The sequence below is a fragment of the Thermomyces dupontii genome (assembly GCF_041956625.1).
Source record: "Thermomyces dupontii strain NRRL 2155 unplaced genomic scaffold VTN31scaffold_3, whole genome shotgun sequence".
NCBI classification, from domain to species: Eukaryota; Fungi; Ascomycota; class Eurotiomycetes; order Eurotiales; family Trichocomaceae; genus Thermomyces; species Thermomyces dupontii.
Genome location: NW_027192309.1, coordinates 938,046 through 957,091, shown reverse-complemented (window position 1 = coordinate 957,091; position 19,046 = coordinate 938,046). Strand labels below are relative to the sequence as shown.

The window sequence follows — 19,046 nt, the reverse complement described above, 5'->3', positions numbered from 1 at the left end:
GTAGCGTACTCCGTACTATTTTCTGGGGATACACGAAATCCAGTTTGATCTAAGAATCATGTAGGTATCGTACACCACCTCTTAATTCCCCCTATGAATCACTCAACCTGAACTCTCATCGAACTCTGGAGAGGCACTTCAACCATGAGACTGTGCATCAGCCGCCGGCATTCCACACTCCGAAGGATCAACCTCGGTATATGTAGCATCGACGCTGCCGAATTCGACGGCGTGGCCGTTCGTCAAGGCGTCGAGAGCAGACTGCGCGACGTTGAATAATCCAATGGCTTTATCGATGGCGAGGACGTTGACCGAGGTGCCGTTCCAAGACAGTGAGTAGCATTTCCCGCAGTTGACACTGTTCCAACCCTCGACGGTCGGAGAACCTCCAACGAACGGGGTAGGGAGCGATCCGATGTTCGTGTAGCCTTTGGTCTTCAGACCATTCTCGCCGTTGCTGCAGGAGACTGTGTCGAGGTCCCGCCCAGGATCGTCGTACGCGTTGTCGTAGGTGACTTTGATCGGTTCTTCGTTCTGTTGTTGTGTTGTCGCTTGAGGGTTGAGTTCCGCGGCCGAGAGGGTCAAGGTCGACGCAAGGAGGAGGAGGAGGCTGTTGAGGAGGATTTTCATTTTTCTTTGTAGTCGTCGTGCGTTCAGGGAATCGTTGAGTTATCGTCGAGGTTATTGTAGTGTGGTCTCACTCGCTGCAATGTATTACCAGGAAGAGAACTCGTATATATATATGGAGCTCCAGGTACGTTGCAGTCGTCGACAATCGTCATCAGTGAATGCTACCTATCAACCAAGGGTTCGGGATCCATTCCAAAACATGCCTAGAAACCACGCTGTACTTATCGGTAGAGAACGGTAGGCGGAACTGGACTGGAATGGACACGGTAATGGCCGAGCCGCGTCAGAGATACTACATTTCCAGAATGAAGGGGCAAGTACGCCGTGAGCCTGTGGCTGCTGTCTAAATCCGTATATCTATCCGTAATTAGCATTTGTTTATCAGTTGGGGTCTGATCCGCTGTGGGCGGAAAGGATCAAGGAAATTAGGGTTTTCCGTGAAAGTATGGAACGGTCTGCATTCCATGCCTGAACCCCTGCAGTCTCCGGCCGAGACAGGCCATACACCAGATGATACATGTCATCTGTCAACCGAAATGGAAACTGATTGGAATGTTCATGCTCACTTTTGTCGTTGATAAATCCTTGACCCATTTACGGAGTAGAGAAATAACGGCGTAGATACAGACTTGAATTCTGTACGTTGACTTCAAAGGTACCTGCCGCAATCCAACTGACGGCTCGGAGCTTGATGCACGACTTATGTACAATACTACCTGCTCTGAAGGGAACATATGCTTGGAACTCAAGCCCCCAACGCCAAAAGTGCAAACATTCCTCCCATTACTGGGCGAGCAATGAAGAAGATACCAGGATAGCTTAGTCCTGTTAGCAAAGAGTTCTTCTAACATCAGATGATGATCACTTACTCTCCCGTATGCGTATCGTACAGGTCAGTCACAGCCTTGTCCGTCGGTGTCTCATTGACCCATGTTGCCAAGAGGTCAAAGAACATGCCTCGTGTCTTGGTCGATGAGATGGCCGCGACGAACGCTTCCCAGTCGCCTGGAAATTCCTGTCAACACTGGCTTTTAAGACATTTGAGACAGAAAAGCAAAGGACTCTACCTTTGGTGTACTCTGCTCGCGTGTCGAGCGGGACGCCATACTTGTTTGCCACGGTGGGATAGAACTTGTCCTGCATGTCGTACACAGATTGAGGAACAAGGTCGAATCCTAGAAGCTTGTCGCTGTACAAATTGTACAAAAGTCCTGTAACAGGAGGATCAGCGATTTTCTAGTGGCATAGATAATTAGAATCGATGCCTCCCTTACCCCATGTCTCGTTCCGGCCATAGGACAAGGTAGTATGCGGCGGATCCTCGTGATCCGCTATACCGAGATCTTGCCATTTATCGATGTAGTCGGTGGCAATATCGCTGTATTTTTTCTTATCGTCCGAATTGCCTACTAGCCCTGCGATTTCAGACATCGCCTGGATGCCGATAATGCCCTTGAGGGCCAGGTTGGTCTGGTTGCTGTTCCAGAAGTCAGCTCTCAACTTCCTTGACAGATTCTTTTCAACAGTCTTACACCAAACTCCCGGCAAAGTCATCCGTCGATTGCTGCTCTGCTGGGTAGAGGGCTTCACCCACCAAGAATGACGTCCACTGCTTCAGGATTTTGTAGTGATCCCTTAGATACCCGACGTCCTTTGTCTTCTGATAATACGCCAAGGCCATGATCAGCATGTTGCCAGATTCTTCCAAAGGCATGTGCTGATCTTTTCCATCGTTGTGACCCGTTGCGTTGGGATAGTGTGTTCCCATGTCATGGATCGACCAGTCATTTGGGTATTGTTCGGACTCCTGGTACTCGTAAAGCGGCTCCAAGACAAGCTTCAGCAGGTGTGGATTGGTGTACAGGAAAGCTGGTGAAGCCGGGAAGATGACGTCCACCGTGTTAACGTTTCCGTTCGAGGAAATTTCCTTCAGGAACGCGTACATGCGGTCCCGCGTTCCCACTAGCTGGATGGCGCCAAACACCTGTCTCAACGACAGCGTCGTCATGATCGCATAGTTGGTGCCGGCGGCCGAAAGAGAGTCAGACTGCACTTTTTTGTCAAGCTCCGTCGACAACGATGCCGCCTCCTCATAGTCGCCCTGAGCAAAGACGACCTTATATTCCGTTAGCGTCTAGGTTACCTCTTCGTGAACCTTTAATCGCTTACCATGTCGAGTGCGCCATCAAAGTAACTCTTCCACAAAGAACGCACAGTGGTCAGGCCATTGGCACCGTTAAATTGAATTGCCTCGTCCTGGGCTAGGGTGATGGTCCATAGCCGGCTAACGGCTTTTTCACCCACACGGCCAAGATCAGAGGCAAAGCCAAACACGGGCCATTGATCTCGAATCGCGCGGTAGTTCGTGTCATCGGAGTTTGCAAGAGTTCCATTCTTGACAAAGAGACCTCGAACCACGGTGTCCACGCCGGATTGATGGGTTAGGCTGTCGTCATCGTTGGTCGCCCAATACCACTCGCCATATTCGGTTTGGTCATCAACCTCGGAGAAGAGCTGTTGATCCTGTCGATAGACCTTGTGATAGGCAACGTCGCCAGTCACGCCGTACTCCCAGCGAGCAATGTTGTCCCGATTCCCACTGACCCATTCTTTAAGCCGTCAGTTTGCGTCATGACTCAGGAAAACAAGCAGACGTACCGGCAGAGATGTCAGTGTAGATTTGAACATCGTGCTCCTTCCCGTCCAGCGACTTCACGTCTACGTTCAAGTAGGACGAGATTACGGACTGTCTTCTGAGATCGTCTGGCGTGATGGGTGACAGGAACGTCACTTTCAACTCTACCAGGTCCTCAACATGTATTGTGTAGATACTCCTGGTCGTGGTGTATTCATACGCGATCTGCTCCGCCACTTTGATATCACTTGGTGCTCCAAGCCAGGTGTACGTGTCGCCATCGACCCGAATCAGGCCAGTCCAACCCAGGGTCTGACCACTATCACATGTAAGCATCTCGAATTCTGAATTGGGGTGTGTGGAAACCTACTGCCAAAAGGATGGCCATTGGCCAGGAAGATGACCCCCATAGTTGCCAATATTTAGCCATGCACTCAAATAAGGGGACTTGACAGCCAAGGGTGCGGCAGGTGGACGGGCCGGTTTGAAAGTGGAAACGGCACCAATGGCTGGAAGCAGTGTAGATATGAATGTAACAATGGTTGCAATCCTCATGTTGACCCTTTAAAAGACGATTTCTGGAAGAAGTGAAGCCGGGTCTGGAATACCACGATGGTTAGTCTTTACTTGTCGAGCATATAGGGGTCAATATATGAATTGGGTACCCGTCATGACAAGGAAGGCAATGACCTTCGGGAGAATGAAGCAAATGACCCAATTCAAAACCACAATGAACGCGCCATTGAGAAAGCAAAGAACACTGTGTGGAATTGTACGAAGGGGCATACCTGTCAGTTATGAGAGGCCAACAGGAGATAAGGGAACTATTGTCCAAGCATACCACGTTCCGATTGGAATGCGGTGCAACCACCCGAAGTAATTTTAGAACAGTCCCAAGTTGACTGAGATTAAGTTATCGAAGCAGGTCCGGAGATCTCTCGGGTAGAAAGCAATGCTTTCAACGACGCCGGTTTCGTTGTCCTGGAAAGGTTGTGTTGTGAATTGTCACCGTGATCCAACCCTGTGTCGCTGAGGACTTGATATCGGCGGTTGTCTGACTCTTTATATCTCGTGTTCTCACCAGGGTTCCATCGCCTCATTTTCCCATCGATCCCTACCTCCACAATGCGGAGGTCCCCATATGGATTCAGCACTCATCCTTCTGTGGTGGATGGCCATCAGCATCATAGATCACAGTTACATCGTGCCCAATAGTCGTGCGTCTGTTATGGGAATCGTAATTTACCAGATGCATCACTTCCAATTACTCATCTACTGGTCATTCGGGTGTCGTTTCTGTACATGAAGTTGATCTTGTATCGTAGGTCGTGGATGGCTGAAATTGTCCCATGATTCATCATGAACACTAGTTCTGAACCACGGAGTTACAGCTGAGGTTAGGAACAAGTCCTTACTTGTGGTTTGCTAAAGTGCATTAGTAAACGAAAATTTGTTTTGTCTTGACAAACATTTTTCACTACCGAGATTCGAAACGAAATACACGAGCTCTCCCTAGTCCCTCGACCATTAGATGGGACTATTGTACAAGATGGCTGGTGAGATTGACATGCTGGAATCTCCAGCTTAGGGCTCGGCATTACGCAAGGGTTGGAAATAGGGAAAATCAGCATGCTTGACCATTTACGTGTCTCCCAAGGTTGCAATGCGTCTATGAGTGCAGCATTCTATCAGCTGCGGTGACGGTTTTCATTTCGATGATTCAGCGTTGAGGCCAATGAACACAAACCGAAGATGAGCCGAAGAAGAGGTGGCATACTGGCATACCCCAATCACAATTGCGGTCTACAAAGGCCAAACCCAGCAATCTGTCAAGACTCTCAAGAGCTGATTTGAATCCATGTTGACTGCGGGGATTTGCCGGGGAAATCCTAGTCCACAGTTGATTCCAGCTCTCAGGTCATCTGGATGGATCTTCCAGTCATAGCATTTCAGAAGTTGTCTTTCTTAACCGAGCAGTTGTGTCACGCAGAGATCGCAACGGATCGCCCGGACCGGCGGGCTGGACGAGTCGGAAACTCGATCTTGTTGTGAACATGGCGAGCACCAGGCACAGAAGCACAGAGGTCTCGGATCAAAAACTACGGGCTGGTCGAACGATTAGTCTTTGGTCAGAAGGACCTCACTACTAGTACCTATGAGGCTGGAGTAAGGACGGAGTAACCACTTGTATTGGTACATGTCGATGTAATCAAACGGCGAAACGATTTCGTACTGACGAATCCCTCGGCGCGGCGATGATGCTGAATGTGCCTAGTACATATTAGACTTCGACGGTTCGCAGTTTTTCGTTGTCGTTGCATGGACTCCTTAGCCTACCATGGCCTACCAGTTCGTATTACTCCAATTGTACCTGTATCTCCGCAGAAGTAAGTACAGAAATACTGTGATTTCCCACAGGTTGGCCTGCAGTTATCCCTTCAACTTGTGGTAATGGGGTTACATTACTTCGGATGCAAGGAAACGAAGGTGTACTCGTACGAGTACCTGGGTTGACCTCCCTTATTGGGCTTAGGTGCATTACGGAGCCCAGGGAATCCTGCCAAGACCGGGTGATCCGCAGTCACGTGCCTAGGCATCCCCGCATTTTTACTCGGGGACTCGGAATTAGCCCATTTAACCTTGATTAAGTTACGAGATGAGATCATCCAGTCGCTGCTGGAGCCAATCAGTCAGAGGAGCCAAATCGAGCGCCTGCTCGGCATTTCTTTGCAGTTTCCCCACTACACATTGGCGCGGATGCTGGCGGGACGTCGTCAACTGGCGAAGTTGTGGCTTGTGCAAGTACTATTGAAAAGCCATTCTAATCCATCGATCCTTCATCAATAGTAAGTCAAGTACTAGGTAAGTACTGTAGGTATAAGCCACCGAGTCTTGGAAAAACCATTCTAGAAGGCTTTCCCAGATCAGTCCACTGGCTTCCATGCTCCACGACATCGACATTGCAGTCCGACACTGGGAAGCCGACCGTCCAATGTTCAGTTTTCCCTCGACCAATTGAACCCATTGCGGGCATGGAACAAATCTCCAAATCGTGCATGGATATCAGCTGACATCACATGGGATATCCTTGGCCGCTGGTACTGTTGCTGATCATCCCATACGTTGACCAGTGACGAGTACCACTGTAGCTCTTGTTTGTTCCAACTTTGAATCGAAGCGCTAAACAAATATACTAGTACCTATCCCATCCTTGGAACGACTTCCCCGCCTTTTAGCGCAGACTAGACCTTCCACTCGCTGGTCGGATATTACTGATTTATGGACTCGGGTCCTTCGGATGTGTACCTCACGCCGAACCGGTCAAGAAGAGACGTGATGTAACGCCTGGCATCACACGATTTGAATCTATGCCGTTACAATAGAACGTTTGTCGTGCTGCATGCAAGAGGAATCTGCCAGGCGTCCATCGGAAGAGGTACTGGATTCATCAGGTCCAACCGACCTAACTACTAGTATTTTCTACCAAGCAAAGTCCATTGATCGAATGTCTGATTTTCAGGAATCCGGGCCACCTACCTACTAGGTACCTTGGGTACCTCTAGGGTAAAAGTTTGGAGCGCACGTTGAGACTAAAATGACATCAACGCATCCAGAAGGATCTTCGTGACCAAATAACTCATATACGCCACCTTTCTGATGAGACAAAAACGTCTCTGCCCCAAGCAAAAGGGATTTTTTGAATCCCACAATCGACTCATGGAAGTCTGGCCCGTGCGTTGTGATTCGATCTAGCATGGACCGTTAACCACAGGTTGTCTACCCTGAACCACGATTAACATCACTCAACTCTCATCCCGGCCCTTGTGATGATTGAGAACATGGCGCGACAGTCTCACGGCCTCATGAGGAGGCCAACTCGCCTGAGCTGACTTTTAGGCGTTTGTCTCCAACATGGGCCAACCTGGGATGGAGTTCACCATCAACCAGGTGCCGGGATGCTATGTGTTTCTCATTGGTACCTGCTACAACGACGGGAGCGCCGTCAGACTTTTTGGGAGTGACGTCCGTTGTTGCTGTAGCTCGGGTTAGTCACATAAAACCGTGATATTGAACTTCGAATCTGCAACTTGACTAGTAGGGTTTACCGGATATCCTGGTCGGCATTGGGCACCGGCGTCCATTGTCATGTTTACCTGTTAGAGAAGGAATCTTGGCTCGGAACAACAACTCCTGTCAAGGATTTCAATGACAGTGGAAAGGATTTGAGTTGAACAGTCGATTTGCAAGTGCCTTTCTATCATCTCACTTTATATCATTACCAACTCGTGTGACCATGTACTATATATATCATGTATCATCATGTATCAGACAGGTAGCGATAAAATATGTACATGGATCGCTCTCCCTCTCTCTGAATAGTCGAAACAAACATGCTAACCTCCCCGAGGAGTCACAACTCAATCAATAATGAAGCAAAAAAACTTGAAGTTAACAGGATATCAACATGGCAACCAGCAACGGAATCTTGGCATGCTCGAGACAATCGACACGCAAAGAGACGGGATGAGAACGAAGAGGGAAAGGAAAGATCAAACCAACCCATCATATAAAGACAGTGCACTGACTATGGTTTCATCGCGTTTACTGCCCTCCTTGAACTCCTCGATGTCGAGGCTTCCGTTTTCGTCTTTATCCATCATGCTGAAGATCTTTCGAACGCGTTTCTCGGGAGTGTCCTCGTCTTCGGGGAGCTTGACCATTGAGCCAACCTATAGTTCATTAGCCACCCGCCTCTGTACAGGGAGTGGTAAAAAGCTGGGCCTTACCATCTTATAGATCGCTTCGACGATGGCCAACATCTCGTCATAAGTGATCTTCCCGTCACCATCGATATCATACAACTGAAATGCCCAGTCTAGCTTATCCTCCATCTTCCCTCGAGAAGTGACCGAAAGTGCGCAGATGAATTCCTTGAAATCGATCATGCCGCTATTATCCGTGTCGAAGACGCGAAAGACGTAATTTGCGAATGCCGACGGATCGCCAAAGGGAAAAAATTGCCGGTAGATCTTCTGGAACTCTTCCTTATTGAGGGTGCCACTGGGGCAGTCCTTGAGGAAACCTGGAGTGGAACAACGTCACCAGTTAGTAGCATAGCTCGATGCAAAAAAGGTAGAAATCCGGGAACACTCCATACCTTTGTACCATTGCTGAAGCTCCTTCTTATCAAAATGTGTCGCGCGTTGAAGCTCTTCCAGCTCCGCGGCGCTGAGCTTGGATTGCCTGTGACGACGTCAGGCAACGTCCGGTCAAACTCGGTAGATAAGTCCTGAAGCAGAGAAGCTTACGATTTTCCCATCCTGCAATCACGACTCCAGTAGGCCTCTCTTTTTGTTCCTTCAGCAGCGATAGTTCGAAATGTTTTCCCAGTCAGATATTGGACGATTTCGTGGGGTTGGCTCGGCGGCGTTTAGGCGCGGGCGTCGGACCGGAAAACACTCGATTCGGACGTTTCGGAGAAATCGAAAACGAGCGTTCGAAGCGATCGAGATGCGAGTATCGTTGGAGTATAGTTTGAAGGCAGAGAATCAGGAAAAGCCGATAGTGTACCAGTGCTCATCCAAGAGTTCAAGACCGCTGGCGGTGGTGGAGGGGGCGGGTAGGGCGGAATGGAGGGTCTAGGCCCCAGACCGAGGCAGGTATCAAGGACTCACTACAGTATTCTGACACAGGGGGCGTCCCCATCATTATCTGTGTCAAGCTTGTCCACTTCTCGAGAAAAGTACTCCTCAACGCAGGACATTCAGCATCAAGAGAATCACACATTCATTTCCAAAGCCAACCGATCTATGATCGCAAACAAAATATGTACAGACGGCCGATGTCACATGATACCGTATGACGCAAAGTTGCGAAGCCAACAACTCCGATTTATTCTTGAAAGTGAGAAAAAAAAAACCATCTATGTCACTGGAAATAATAGGACACTGTTTGCACCGAGTTCGTTCGTATCCTACAAAAAGAATCGACATCTCGCTCGGGAGACCAGCCCTAATCCACTTTGATCGAACTATAGATCTTTCGCACGAAGATCCAGCTGGAGATGAACCCGATAGTGCCTAAACGAATCAGTGAACCGCTTGAAGGTAGGTGGGAAAAGAAAGTTGTCCTACCTGTCAAAATAAACATGAGGAATCCGATCAAAGCCGAGTATCCCAGGTACAGGACCGCTCCGATCACTCCTCCAAAGCTCACTCGAGTGGCCCAGAAGATGATCGCATTGACGAAGACGTAGAACCCGGTCATTCCAGCGCCAGCAAATGACCGCCATTGCCAGCGGTAGTCTTCTGCGCACAGCATAAAGTACACCAGCAAAATGGACGTGGCGGCCGTGGTGACGGTCATCAGTCCAAAGCAGAGGAAGAGGAAGCCAAACATGTAGTAAATCTTGCTGGTCCAGAGCGAGTTCATGATGAAATACAGCTCCACAAAGATTGTCCCGAAAGGCAAGATCCCGGTGAGCAGGAGAGAGGGAATCGGGCGCAGGGTGCCCGTCGCGGGAGGTATTTGACGCGGGATTTGGTTGGTCTTCGTCGGAGCTTCGATCGTCTACCAACGGGTTAGTCGTGGCAGAGGAAATATATATATATATATAAAACCTACCCGGGCCTTGAATCCCAACCAACTACCAGCGAAGCTCAGCGGTACACTGATAATGAACCAGATCGCGACAACGACGACCATGGTGGTAAACGGCACTGCACCACTGGATCCCTTGGCCCAGACAAACAAGTTCAGCAAGAAAAAGACTGCGAAGATGAATCCAGGGATCAATAGAGGCGTCATGATGATGTTCCGTTTCCATGCCTCGCCGCCAAAGGCCTTGTAGCAGCGTGCAGACACGTATCCACCGACAAAACCCAACAAAGTGTACAGGATGACTATTGTCGTCGCAAGCAGGCCGCGGTTCGAAGGCGAAAGCAAACCAAACAGCGCAAACACTGCAGCAGAGGTTACTATCATGTATCACGCTGACATTTTGTGTCCACTTACCAACGGTGACGGCCGTCATCACGAACAGCTGAGCGCCATTACCAAGCAACATGCTCAGGAGAAGAGGGCTCCTGGGACAACGGAACACATCTCCATGCACCAGTTTCCATCCCGAGTCTTCCTGAATACCATCTTCAATCGCGGCGGACGTTCCATTGAGGTCATCGAGGCCGATTGCATCGAGGCGGTTATACCGAGCAATATCCTTGCGGAGCGCACGAAGGAGAATCACACTGACCATGCCAACAAGGAAGACAACAAAAACAGAAGAGTTGATCAACGAGAACCAGTGAATTTTCGGATCGTACACGTGTAGGTACTTGTCCCAACGAGTTGCCCACGCGGTGGGTGACTCGCGCCAGTAGACGCTGTATGTCCAAGTCACCTTGGTTTCGCCCTCTTCGTTGAGAATCATTGGCGGGCCATCTTCACCGCAGCCGACTTTACCATCTTTGCCGATCTTCGAATTGCCTCTGGACTCGGGTTGGACAAGAACTCCAACTACGCGATACTTTGTAGACGTGGGAAGGCCAACGAGATGGTAGTCAATCAGGATATCATAATGGTTATGTAGCAGTGGTTGACCATTGTCATCAATGCTCCCCAGGAGGAATCCGGGACTGTAGAATTCCTTCCCGGTTACGGCATCCACGTTCAGCTGCGCAGCAGGAAGTCCGTCAACGAGCCAGTTGATGTTATAGCCCTGCGCAATGCGGTTGTTCGTGAATCGTGCATCGCGGGGAGGAAAAGTGACTTCGCCGCAGACTGCCTTGCAGGTCTCATTCTTGGCCATGTGCAGCTCAAACGGAGAGGTCTGAATCCGATCGCCGAAAAGAATGCTGCCGAGGGACTCCTTGACGTCGGACGGCCCATCTTTCGGCTGACAGAAATGGAAGGCCTCGCGATAGTAGTCAAACGACAGCACGGCATGCAGCTGATCGTCATGTCGAGCGATACCCGGTGTGAGACGGTTGACATGCAGCGGCACGATCTGTTCCTTGTCGTACGAGGTCGGCGCGACTCCGGGAAGGTAGAAGGCAGACGATAGGGGGAGTGAGGCAAGGAGCAAGGAAGAGAATATGAAGCGGTTCAAAGGCGCCATGATGTACAAATATCCTGTCCCAATCATTAGCTGACAACTAATTTACTATTGCGTTGCGATATCCCAGACTCACGAAGGCAGGGGACCTTCGAATTCTAGACGGCAGACAATGTCATACGCTGAAAATCAAAATCAACACATCATATAGCGGCAATAGAAAGCGTTTCGACACAATGACGCGGTGTTGATTAGGTATTCTGATTACATGGACTGCTTGGATCTTTTGCGCTCCAAACGACACGCAGTGTCAAGGCTGACGAAGCTGTTTCGCGCACGTGACCTGCTAGTTCCAGGTAGGCTGCGCTGCACGAACTTTGCGCATCACCTGCATGGCAATTCTCAGCAGTACATTTCTAGAACTCCAAATGAGAGTTTGGAATACTCTGAGGAGTTTCTAGCTACAGGAGTTGGCTCTCAATGTACCAACATCGAGCGTCATTGCAAATGCGACAATATGGTGAGGGTTTAGGGTTCAGATGTTGTCCAAAGCCGGTCTAGTTCAAGTATGCTTAGTCACGTGAAGATAAGATAAGATAAGATTTTTGAGAAATTTCGGTCGTTCGAAGGGACCTTCACCATCGTCCACGATCATGGCAGACACGGTTCCAGGGGACGACTTGTCGTCCCGAAAGGCGAAGATATCGACCCTCCTTGACAGTTTGAATAGCTGTCTATCATCAGCAGGATCATCGCTTCCCCGGTCCAAGAACAATGACGAGTCGGACCTTTCCATCCAACCGCCCGCTGATGGCATTTCTCTTCTCGACACGAAGAGCGAAATACTCCTGTCATATCTCCACAGCCTAGTGTTCTTGATTGTCTTCCAACTGCGGAGTATTCTCCATGACTCGAGCGACAAAGCCGATGCAGCGATTGGCAAAGATGACATTGTCAAGAAGCTGGTCCAACTACGGGTTTACCTTGAGCGTGGAGTGAGGCCTTTGGAGTCGCGTCTACAATATCAAATCGACAAAGTTATAAAAGCAGCGGAGGACGCGGAACGAGCGCAGAAAACCGCGACCACCAAGAAACCGAAGAAAGAACGCGAAGCGGCCGAGTCGGATGCTTCCGAAAGCGAACGTTCTGACGATGCTGAAGCGGCCGGTTCGGACGAAGATGAAGACATTGACGAAATGACCTTTCGACCAAACCTTTCGGCTTTTGCTAAAGCACAGCAGGCTGCCGAGAACGAGGAGACGTCGAAAGCAGACCGTAAAAAGGCCACTGAGGACGGCATCTACCGCCCGCCCAAGATCAAACCTACGGCGCTACCTACGACAGACAGCCGACCTGAAGACCGCGAATCACGTCGGGTCCAGAAATCCAGGGTTATCGATGAATTTGTGGCGAACGAGTTGTCGTCGGCGCCTGTCGCCGAGCCCAGCATCGGCAGCACAATCAAACGTGGCGGCCGTCATATCCTGTCGCAGAAAGAACGCGAACTGGAGCGCGAGAAACAGGAGTACGAAGAGACGCATTTCGTCCGCCTACAGGAGAGCAAGAAGGAGCGCGCCAAGCAACGCGCACGGAGCGGTGCTAATCTGGGGACTTTCGGAGGGGAGGAGTTCCGATTGCTCAGTGATAGTGCCGACCGCATCCAACGACTCACGCAACGGGCCCACAAAGAGGGTGCGTTGGAGAAAAGTCGCAAGCGGCGGTTTACAGAGGATGGACCCAGGGGAGACGGGACAGAGGTTGGTCAGATGTTCGAGAAGCGGCGCAAGAAGGTCGAGCGATACACCAACAGGAGCAAGTGAGCCGCATGTGATAGTCTCCTGTTTGTACATAGACTATATACAGCCAGTGGTTGTTTTTTTTTTTTTTTTTTTTTTTTTTTTTTGGACATTTTGGATGCGATGTAATTTTGCTACCATGTGAAGCATGTGAAAGTCAGAATTTTGGTTGTGGGCGAAAATTGGCTTTCCGAGGAACCAACAGAGCGAAAGTAACTTAGCAAATAACTTAATGCAGCAGCTGATCGCGAAGGTTCCATACCACTGTTTCCTCCATACTGTAGCAACCTCAGACTAGGACAAGCGGATGCGACTGTATTCCCCACGCTCCTTTTGACCAGCCTGGATGCCGTCGGTCCGAGAGACAGCGAGCCGAGGCTCGCCCGCGCCGATTGTCCTGGCGCTGACTAAGCACAGTAAGCCTACTCTTGAAGCGAAGGTAGATTATCCCTCTGATATTCCAATCCATTGCCTTGTCGTACTGTTGTTTGGCTCTGTTTCTGATCGCTTGAATAGCGACGGAAGACTATCCAAGTCCGCGAGAGACCACAGTTCTCCGCTGCGGCCTGGTTCCGCCGAGCAACGATGACAACCACCCCGCAGGATGCGGGTGCGGCGACGGTGCCGAATGAGGATGCCAATGTCGTCGCGACCCCCAAGAAAGATGCCGTCTCGCAGACATTGGCGCAGGTGCGGTCATTCGTCGCCGGCGGTATCGGAGGGGTCTGCGCGGTGATTGTGGGACACCCTTTCGACCTGGTCAAGGTGCGCATGCAGACGGCCGAAAAGGGCGTGTATTCTGGCGCGATTGATGTGGTGAGGAAGACACTTGCACGAGAAGGGGTAGCGAAGGTAGGTATTTGGAGGAGGAAGCGCGCGCGCCCGCGCGCGTTGGAGGTGGACTGAGTTGACCCCGACGTAGGGATTGTACGCTGGCGTGTCTGCGCCGCTGGTCGGGGTGACACCAATGTGTAAGTACCACCAGAGAAACCCGTTCAATGCCGTCAATCACAGCGACTGATGCAATGATGGGATAGTTGCCGTGAGCTTCTGGGTATGATGAATAATCCTGCCGAGCATAAGATATCCCATCTGACCGACTCCGCACCAGGGCTACGACCTTGGCAAGACGCTCGTGAGCTGCTTGTCCACGGTGCCGATCAAGAATGACACCCCGCAGTACTCGATCGCGCAGATCTCCGCGGCCGGCGCCTTCTCGGCGTTTCCGATGACGCTCATCACCGCGCCATTTGAGCGCGTCAAGGTCCTTCTTCAGATCCAAGGCCAGAACCCGCCACCGGCAGGCCAGAAACCCAAGTACTCTGGTGGGCTGGACGTGGTGCGGCAGCTGTACAAAGAAGGCGGCATCCGGAGCGTTTTTCGCGGCAGCGCCATGACGCTGGCACGGGACGCGCCCGGTTCCGCGGCCTACTTCGCCGCATACGAGTACATCAAGCGCAGCCTGACGCCGCGCGACGAGCAGGGCAACATCACGGGCGAGCTCTCGCTGCCCGCTGTGCTGACGGCCGGCGGTGCAGCCGGTATTGCCATGTGGATTCCCGTGTTCCCGGTGGACACGATCAAGTCGCGCATGCAGAGTGGTGAGGGCACAAGCATCGCGGGCACGATCCGCGCGATCTACGGTAACGGCGGGTTCCGCGCCTTTTTCCCAGGCTTTGGGCCGGCGTTGGCGAGGGCTGTGCCTGCCAATGCTGCCACTTTGTACGTTTCCCTTCCCTCGGTCTTGATGAGCATGGCTGACGATCTTCTAGCCTGGGCGTGGAATTGGCCCACAAAGCGATGAGCAACCTTTTTGATTAACGCAGTTGTATATCAATGTTGATGAGCTATGTATCTCTAGTTCGATAGAACATCTCATGCATAAATCGGGTCTTGCATAGTACAGAGCGATCAGTTTGAATCCATATTTTTTTCCTTTTTTTCTTTTGACGTGAAATGAGCATTCTCCTCCATGTAATCCTGCTCAATCCCATCTGTATGGTGAGTAGAATGGATACATTGTCATCGATGCACTTGCTAATGTACAATACTGGTCTATTGTCTATTCTACAAGGGATGTAATCGTACAACATCAAGCCCACTCGCCGATCCGCTCAAACTTCTTCACCGGCCGCACTGCTTCCATAACCACCATCGTACGCGCCATATCGACCGCCACGATCTTCGCCTCCACGGTATCAAGGATATCCACCTCGGGGAACTTGTCCGGGAGCATGACCTGCGCCTTGAGCCCGAGCGGCAGGATGACAGCCGAATACCCGCGATAGTGGCCGGTGCGCAGTGTCACCACGATCGAGAGCGGCTTGTGCATGATGCAAGGCAGCGTCTCGGGTAGCTCGCACTCGTTGAAGTAGAACGCGCGGAAGAGCAGCTGACAGCCCCAGTACTGCCGGGACGCCTGCTCGATGCGGCGGAGCCGATCCCGGAGCCAGCGGTGGCGCGTGATGTGGTGGTCGACAGCGTCCTTAGTGAACGGCAGCGGCAGACGACCGGCGGCGTCGTCCCGCGCATCGAGCTGCTTCCCACGCTCGTGCTCGTACCGCAGCGTCGCTTCAATCTGGTAGTGTGCCAGCATGTCGTTGTACCGGCGCAGTGGACTTGTCGTCTTCAGGTACGCGTCGACACCCAGGCCCGGGTGCGGTAGGACAGTCGACGCACTGATGCCCTTCGGTGGTGACAGTTCCAGCCAGTTCTGCCCGCCGAAGGACGAGATGTTCTTGCTCGTCAGCTTGCGGTACTCTGGGTGGTACCAGGCTCCGTCGTACACGACCGGCAGGTTGCGCTCCGCGCACCAGCGTCCCGCAATCCAGCAGGCAAAGTTCATCACCGTCGACACCAGATACGTTCGTGTCAGGTCCGGCACCTCGTACGGGTTGCAGTCCCGGAGCGTCATCGCGATGATCGGATCACCCTGGTAAAAGTTCCCGCGCCAGACGTCCAGCTTGTGCGGATCGGGCTCGCTCTTTCCGCAATGGACGGTGAGTTCGGTACTCCCCATGTCCGGGAAGGTGAGTCCACCATTCTCGCGCCAGCGTTGACGAACCGCGGCCATGATGCGGCGGATGGTATGGAATGTCTCTCGCTGGTCCGGCGTGATGTGTGTTTGGTTTGCGTGTGCCTGGACAGGCAGCTCGCCTCCGACCACGAGCTGTCGCGGCTTCTTCTTCTTTCCGCAGAAGAGATTCCGGACCGCTTCGTGCGTAATGTGGATGACATTGCGGATGTAGCCGTTCTCAATTCTCGTCTCGAGAACGTCGCCGTCAATCGTGACCTTGGCACTGAAAGTCAACACCGGTCGGCCGCCCGGCTGTAAACTGAATTGGTCTTGGGTAAGGTCCGGCGGAAGCATGGAATACGTGCGTTCCGGCGCGTATAACGTCTGCAGCCGCAGCGCAGCGTACTGCGCAATTGGATGGTCGTGGGGGACAAAGGCTGACGGATTCGCAATGTGCACGCGGAGCCAGAACGTGTTGTCTGAACCGGGGACGCGCTCGAGCGAGAACCCGTCGTCGATTTCCTTGGCGGTGGGATCGTCGACGCAGTATACCGGGAGGTCCCCAAAATCTGTCCGCAGATCCTCCATCATATCCTTAAGCTCCCCGGACTTGAGCTGACGGGCGGTTCTCCATGCCTCCTGGTGCAGCTGTTCCGTACGCGGTTCGATTTCATGTCCCGGAAGCGCAACTGCTTGATCGAGAACATTGAGATTCTCCCAGGGCGCGATCACGCCCAGCTCCTGCAGGAACAATGGAACCGCTCCAGGTCCTAGCTGCACGGTGCTATACATTCCCGTGGCACGCATAATGTGGATGCCGGCATACCTCTGGATGCCGCCGGTCATAGTATGGGGCGGGATACAGTAGTATTGCAGATACTTCAATATCATCCGGTCGTTGTTGTTGAACGTATCTGCGGGAACGCGGCGAAACACGCGACCGTCTTTGGTTTGGTCGGCGGTGAATCGCTGAGCGGTCGGACCAACATTCGCCATAGTCGTTGGCGACCTGTACGCACGACTCCGACGGATCAAGCGTTGAGCCTTGGTAATAAACTGCTGCAGCGGGTGATTCTTGAAGTCCGACTTCTTGTGAAGAGCCAGCTGCGTCTGGTGGTCTTCATGCTCACGGACCCATTTTGATACCGTTTCAATCACCTCATACACCTTTTTTGGCTGGATCACGTAGTGGTCGTGAAAGATCGAGGAGCTCCGGTAAATGGCGAGAGGGTGGCGAGAGATGGCCGTGTGGACCATGAAGCGCATGGGAGCCGTGATTTTTGCCGGATCGACATTCAAGACCCTGGCTGTTATCTCGTCCAACGTGAGCTCTTGCCGATCGGTGGCGTGGGCGATGTGATCGTAGATTCCGTCCATCCGACGGGGATCCCGGCGGAAAAGCGCTTTCACTTCCTCGTCAAATTTGTGCATGGCTCGCAAGAGGCGAGCGCCGACGGGACGCGGGACGCCGCCCTCGGTAACGTTTTGCAAAATAGCATCGATAGCCGCCAGTTTGTCCGGCATGTACGGATACAGAGCTTTGGTCTCCTCGGCAGGGGCAAAACCTTTGATCACAAAGGTCAAATCCCTGTCCGATGCCATGCGCCATTTTCCGCGCTGGGTATACAACTGCAGCTGCTTTTGAATTGAGCGGCAGTAAATCGCCAGAGTAAAGCTCCCCACGGCACTAGCAATGGTCAGCTTGCGGACAGCACTCAGTCGCGGAGCACTCACGAAGATAGCACGACCAAGTCTCCCGGCTCCAGAAAGGCTGCTGCATCGGCGCCTTCGTCCATGGACATATCAAAGGCGGACAGATCATGGTCTTCATCCCTGGCCAGATCTTCTCCGCTGTAGACCTCCTTGCTGTCATTCAGCATGTTCCCTATCCATCGGCTCTTGGACGGGTTGGGATTCGTTGTCCCTGGACCGCGCACGGGGTCCATAGAATTGTCATGTGTCTCCATCCATTTCCGGAGGTAGTCCCGAATATCTTTTTTGGCCTCGAACTCGGTGTTTAGTAGAATGCTATTGACGAGGGATTGAATATCCGGATTGGCCTGCGAGGACTTCTGACATTAGAATCCGGTCATGCATTAAGATGGAATACTTACCTCGCGGGCCTCGTTTGAGTATAGCCTGTGCCCATTTTTACTGTTCCATCGCCGATGGGTCCGAGGTAGAGAGGAGAGTGTCGAAACTGTGGTCAAAGAACGATGCCGCTGAATGCATCGTGCGCAGGCGTTGAGCCGTAACGGTTTATGCATGATGACGGGTCAGAAATTCGATCCATCGAGCCTTTGGACCTTCATCCAGTTGGTCACGGATTAGAATTAGTAGTAGCCCAAGCGAGTCCTGCAACGGGGAAACCGAGCTCGAACAGAAGCGAATTCGGGAAAGAATCAACGTCGCAAAGGAAACGATGAACACCAGTCACACTTCCTCAGCACACCGTCTCAGTCCTTCCCAAGACACCATCCATGATTATGATTATCCTCGAGGGGAACGGGGTGTTATCACCGCTATGCAACACCCTGACGAAGTTCCTCGAAAATTGTGCAAATTGCCGGCAGAATCACACAGACCGCTCTTAGGCGGTGAGCCCAATTGTAAATAGGGTCGACCGGTCGATTCCTCCGCATTTGAGATTCTGTGATGAAGAGACCCAAGCTCAACGCATTGACTATCCACAGCTCTTGTGGCTTGATAGGCGCCGAGGATGCCTTTATGATTATCCCTGCTCGCCAAGCTTGTAACTACATCAAGCATTGCTTATCTACTGCAGTGGATGCATCCAAAAACAGCTGTCCTTGAAGGATGATGAGCCCATCTTTATCGGCAAAGCTCAAGAGCAATCATGCTATTCACGAATCTGACGATCAGGATCCTGGATTATTCAAGGATAGAAATCAGAGC

General features: G+C 51.7%; 7 protein-coding genes across 7 annotated transcripts; 2 read left to right on the top strand and 5 right to left on the bottom strand.

The window, feature by feature from the left end:
* Positions 1-138: 138 nt before the first annotated feature.
* VTN31DRAFT_3800 (uncharacterized protein) lies at positions 139-630 on the bottom strand (the record flags this gene model as incomplete). Its single annotated transcript, XM_069404120.1, has 1 exon — positions 139-630. One exon carries the CDS (start codon positions 628-630, stop codon positions 139-141), a length of 492 nt encoding a protein of 163 aa, XP_069261125.1.
* A 745-nt stretch (positions 631-1,375) lies between these two features.
* Positions 1,376-3,820, bottom strand: VTN31DRAFT_3799 (uncharacterized protein; the record flags this gene model as incomplete). Its single annotated transcript, XM_069404117.1, has 8 exons — positions 1,376-1,448; positions 1,500-1,635; positions 1,698-1,841; positions 1,905-2,107; positions 2,163-2,746; positions 2,800-3,239; positions 3,289-3,584; positions 3,636-3,820. 8 exons carry the CDS (start codon positions 3,818-3,820, stop codon positions 1,376-1,378), a joined length of 2,061 nt encoding a protein of 686 aa, XP_069261124.1.
* A 3,995-nt stretch (positions 3,821-7,815) lies between these two features.
* VTN31DRAFT_3798 (uncharacterized protein) lies at positions 7,816-8,585 on the bottom strand (the record flags this gene model as incomplete). Its single annotated transcript, XM_069404116.1, has 4 exons — positions 7,816-7,995; positions 8,053-8,348; positions 8,424-8,509; positions 8,575-8,585. 4 exons carry the CDS (start codon positions 8,583-8,585, stop codon positions 7,816-7,818), a joined length of 573 nt encoding a protein of 190 aa, XP_069261123.1.
* Positions 8,586-9,277: 692 nt separating this feature from the next.
* On the bottom strand, positions 9,278-11,381 carry VTN31DRAFT_3797 (uncharacterized protein; the record flags this gene model as incomplete). Its single annotated transcript, XM_069404115.1, has 4 exons — positions 9,278-9,345; positions 9,400-9,835; positions 9,890-10,227; positions 10,280-11,381. 4 exons carry the CDS (start codon positions 11,379-11,381, stop codon positions 9,278-9,280), a joined length of 1,944 nt encoding a protein of 647 aa, XP_069261122.1.
* Positions 11,382-11,971: 590 nt separating this feature from the next.
* On the top strand, positions 11,972-13,138 carry VTN31DRAFT_3796 (uncharacterized protein; the record flags this gene model as incomplete). The annotated part of the gene is made up of 1 exon (XM_069404114.1): positions 11,972-13,138. One exon carries the CDS (start codon positions 11,972-11,974, stop codon positions 13,136-13,138), a length of 1,167 nt encoding a protein of 388 aa, XP_069261121.1.
* A 943-nt stretch (positions 13,139-14,081) lies between these two features.
* VTN31DRAFT_3795 (uncharacterized protein) lies at positions 14,082-14,935 on the top strand (the record flags this gene model as incomplete). The annotated part of the gene is made up of 4 exons (XM_069404113.1): positions 14,082-14,085; positions 14,152-14,168; positions 14,226-14,836; positions 14,887-14,935. 4 exons carry the CDS (start codon positions 14,082-14,084, stop codon positions 14,933-14,935), a joined length of 681 nt encoding a protein of 226 aa, XP_069261120.1.
* A 271-nt stretch (positions 14,936-15,206) lies between these two features.
* VTN31DRAFT_3794 (uncharacterized protein) lies at positions 15,207-18,397 on the bottom strand (the record flags this gene model as incomplete). Its single annotated transcript, XM_069404112.1, has 3 exons — positions 15,207-17,817; positions 17,865-18,199; positions 18,245-18,397. 3 exons carry the CDS (start codon positions 18,395-18,397, stop codon positions 15,207-15,209), a joined length of 3,099 nt encoding a protein of 1,032 aa, XP_069261119.1.
* Positions 18,398-19,046: the final 649 nt, after the last annotated feature.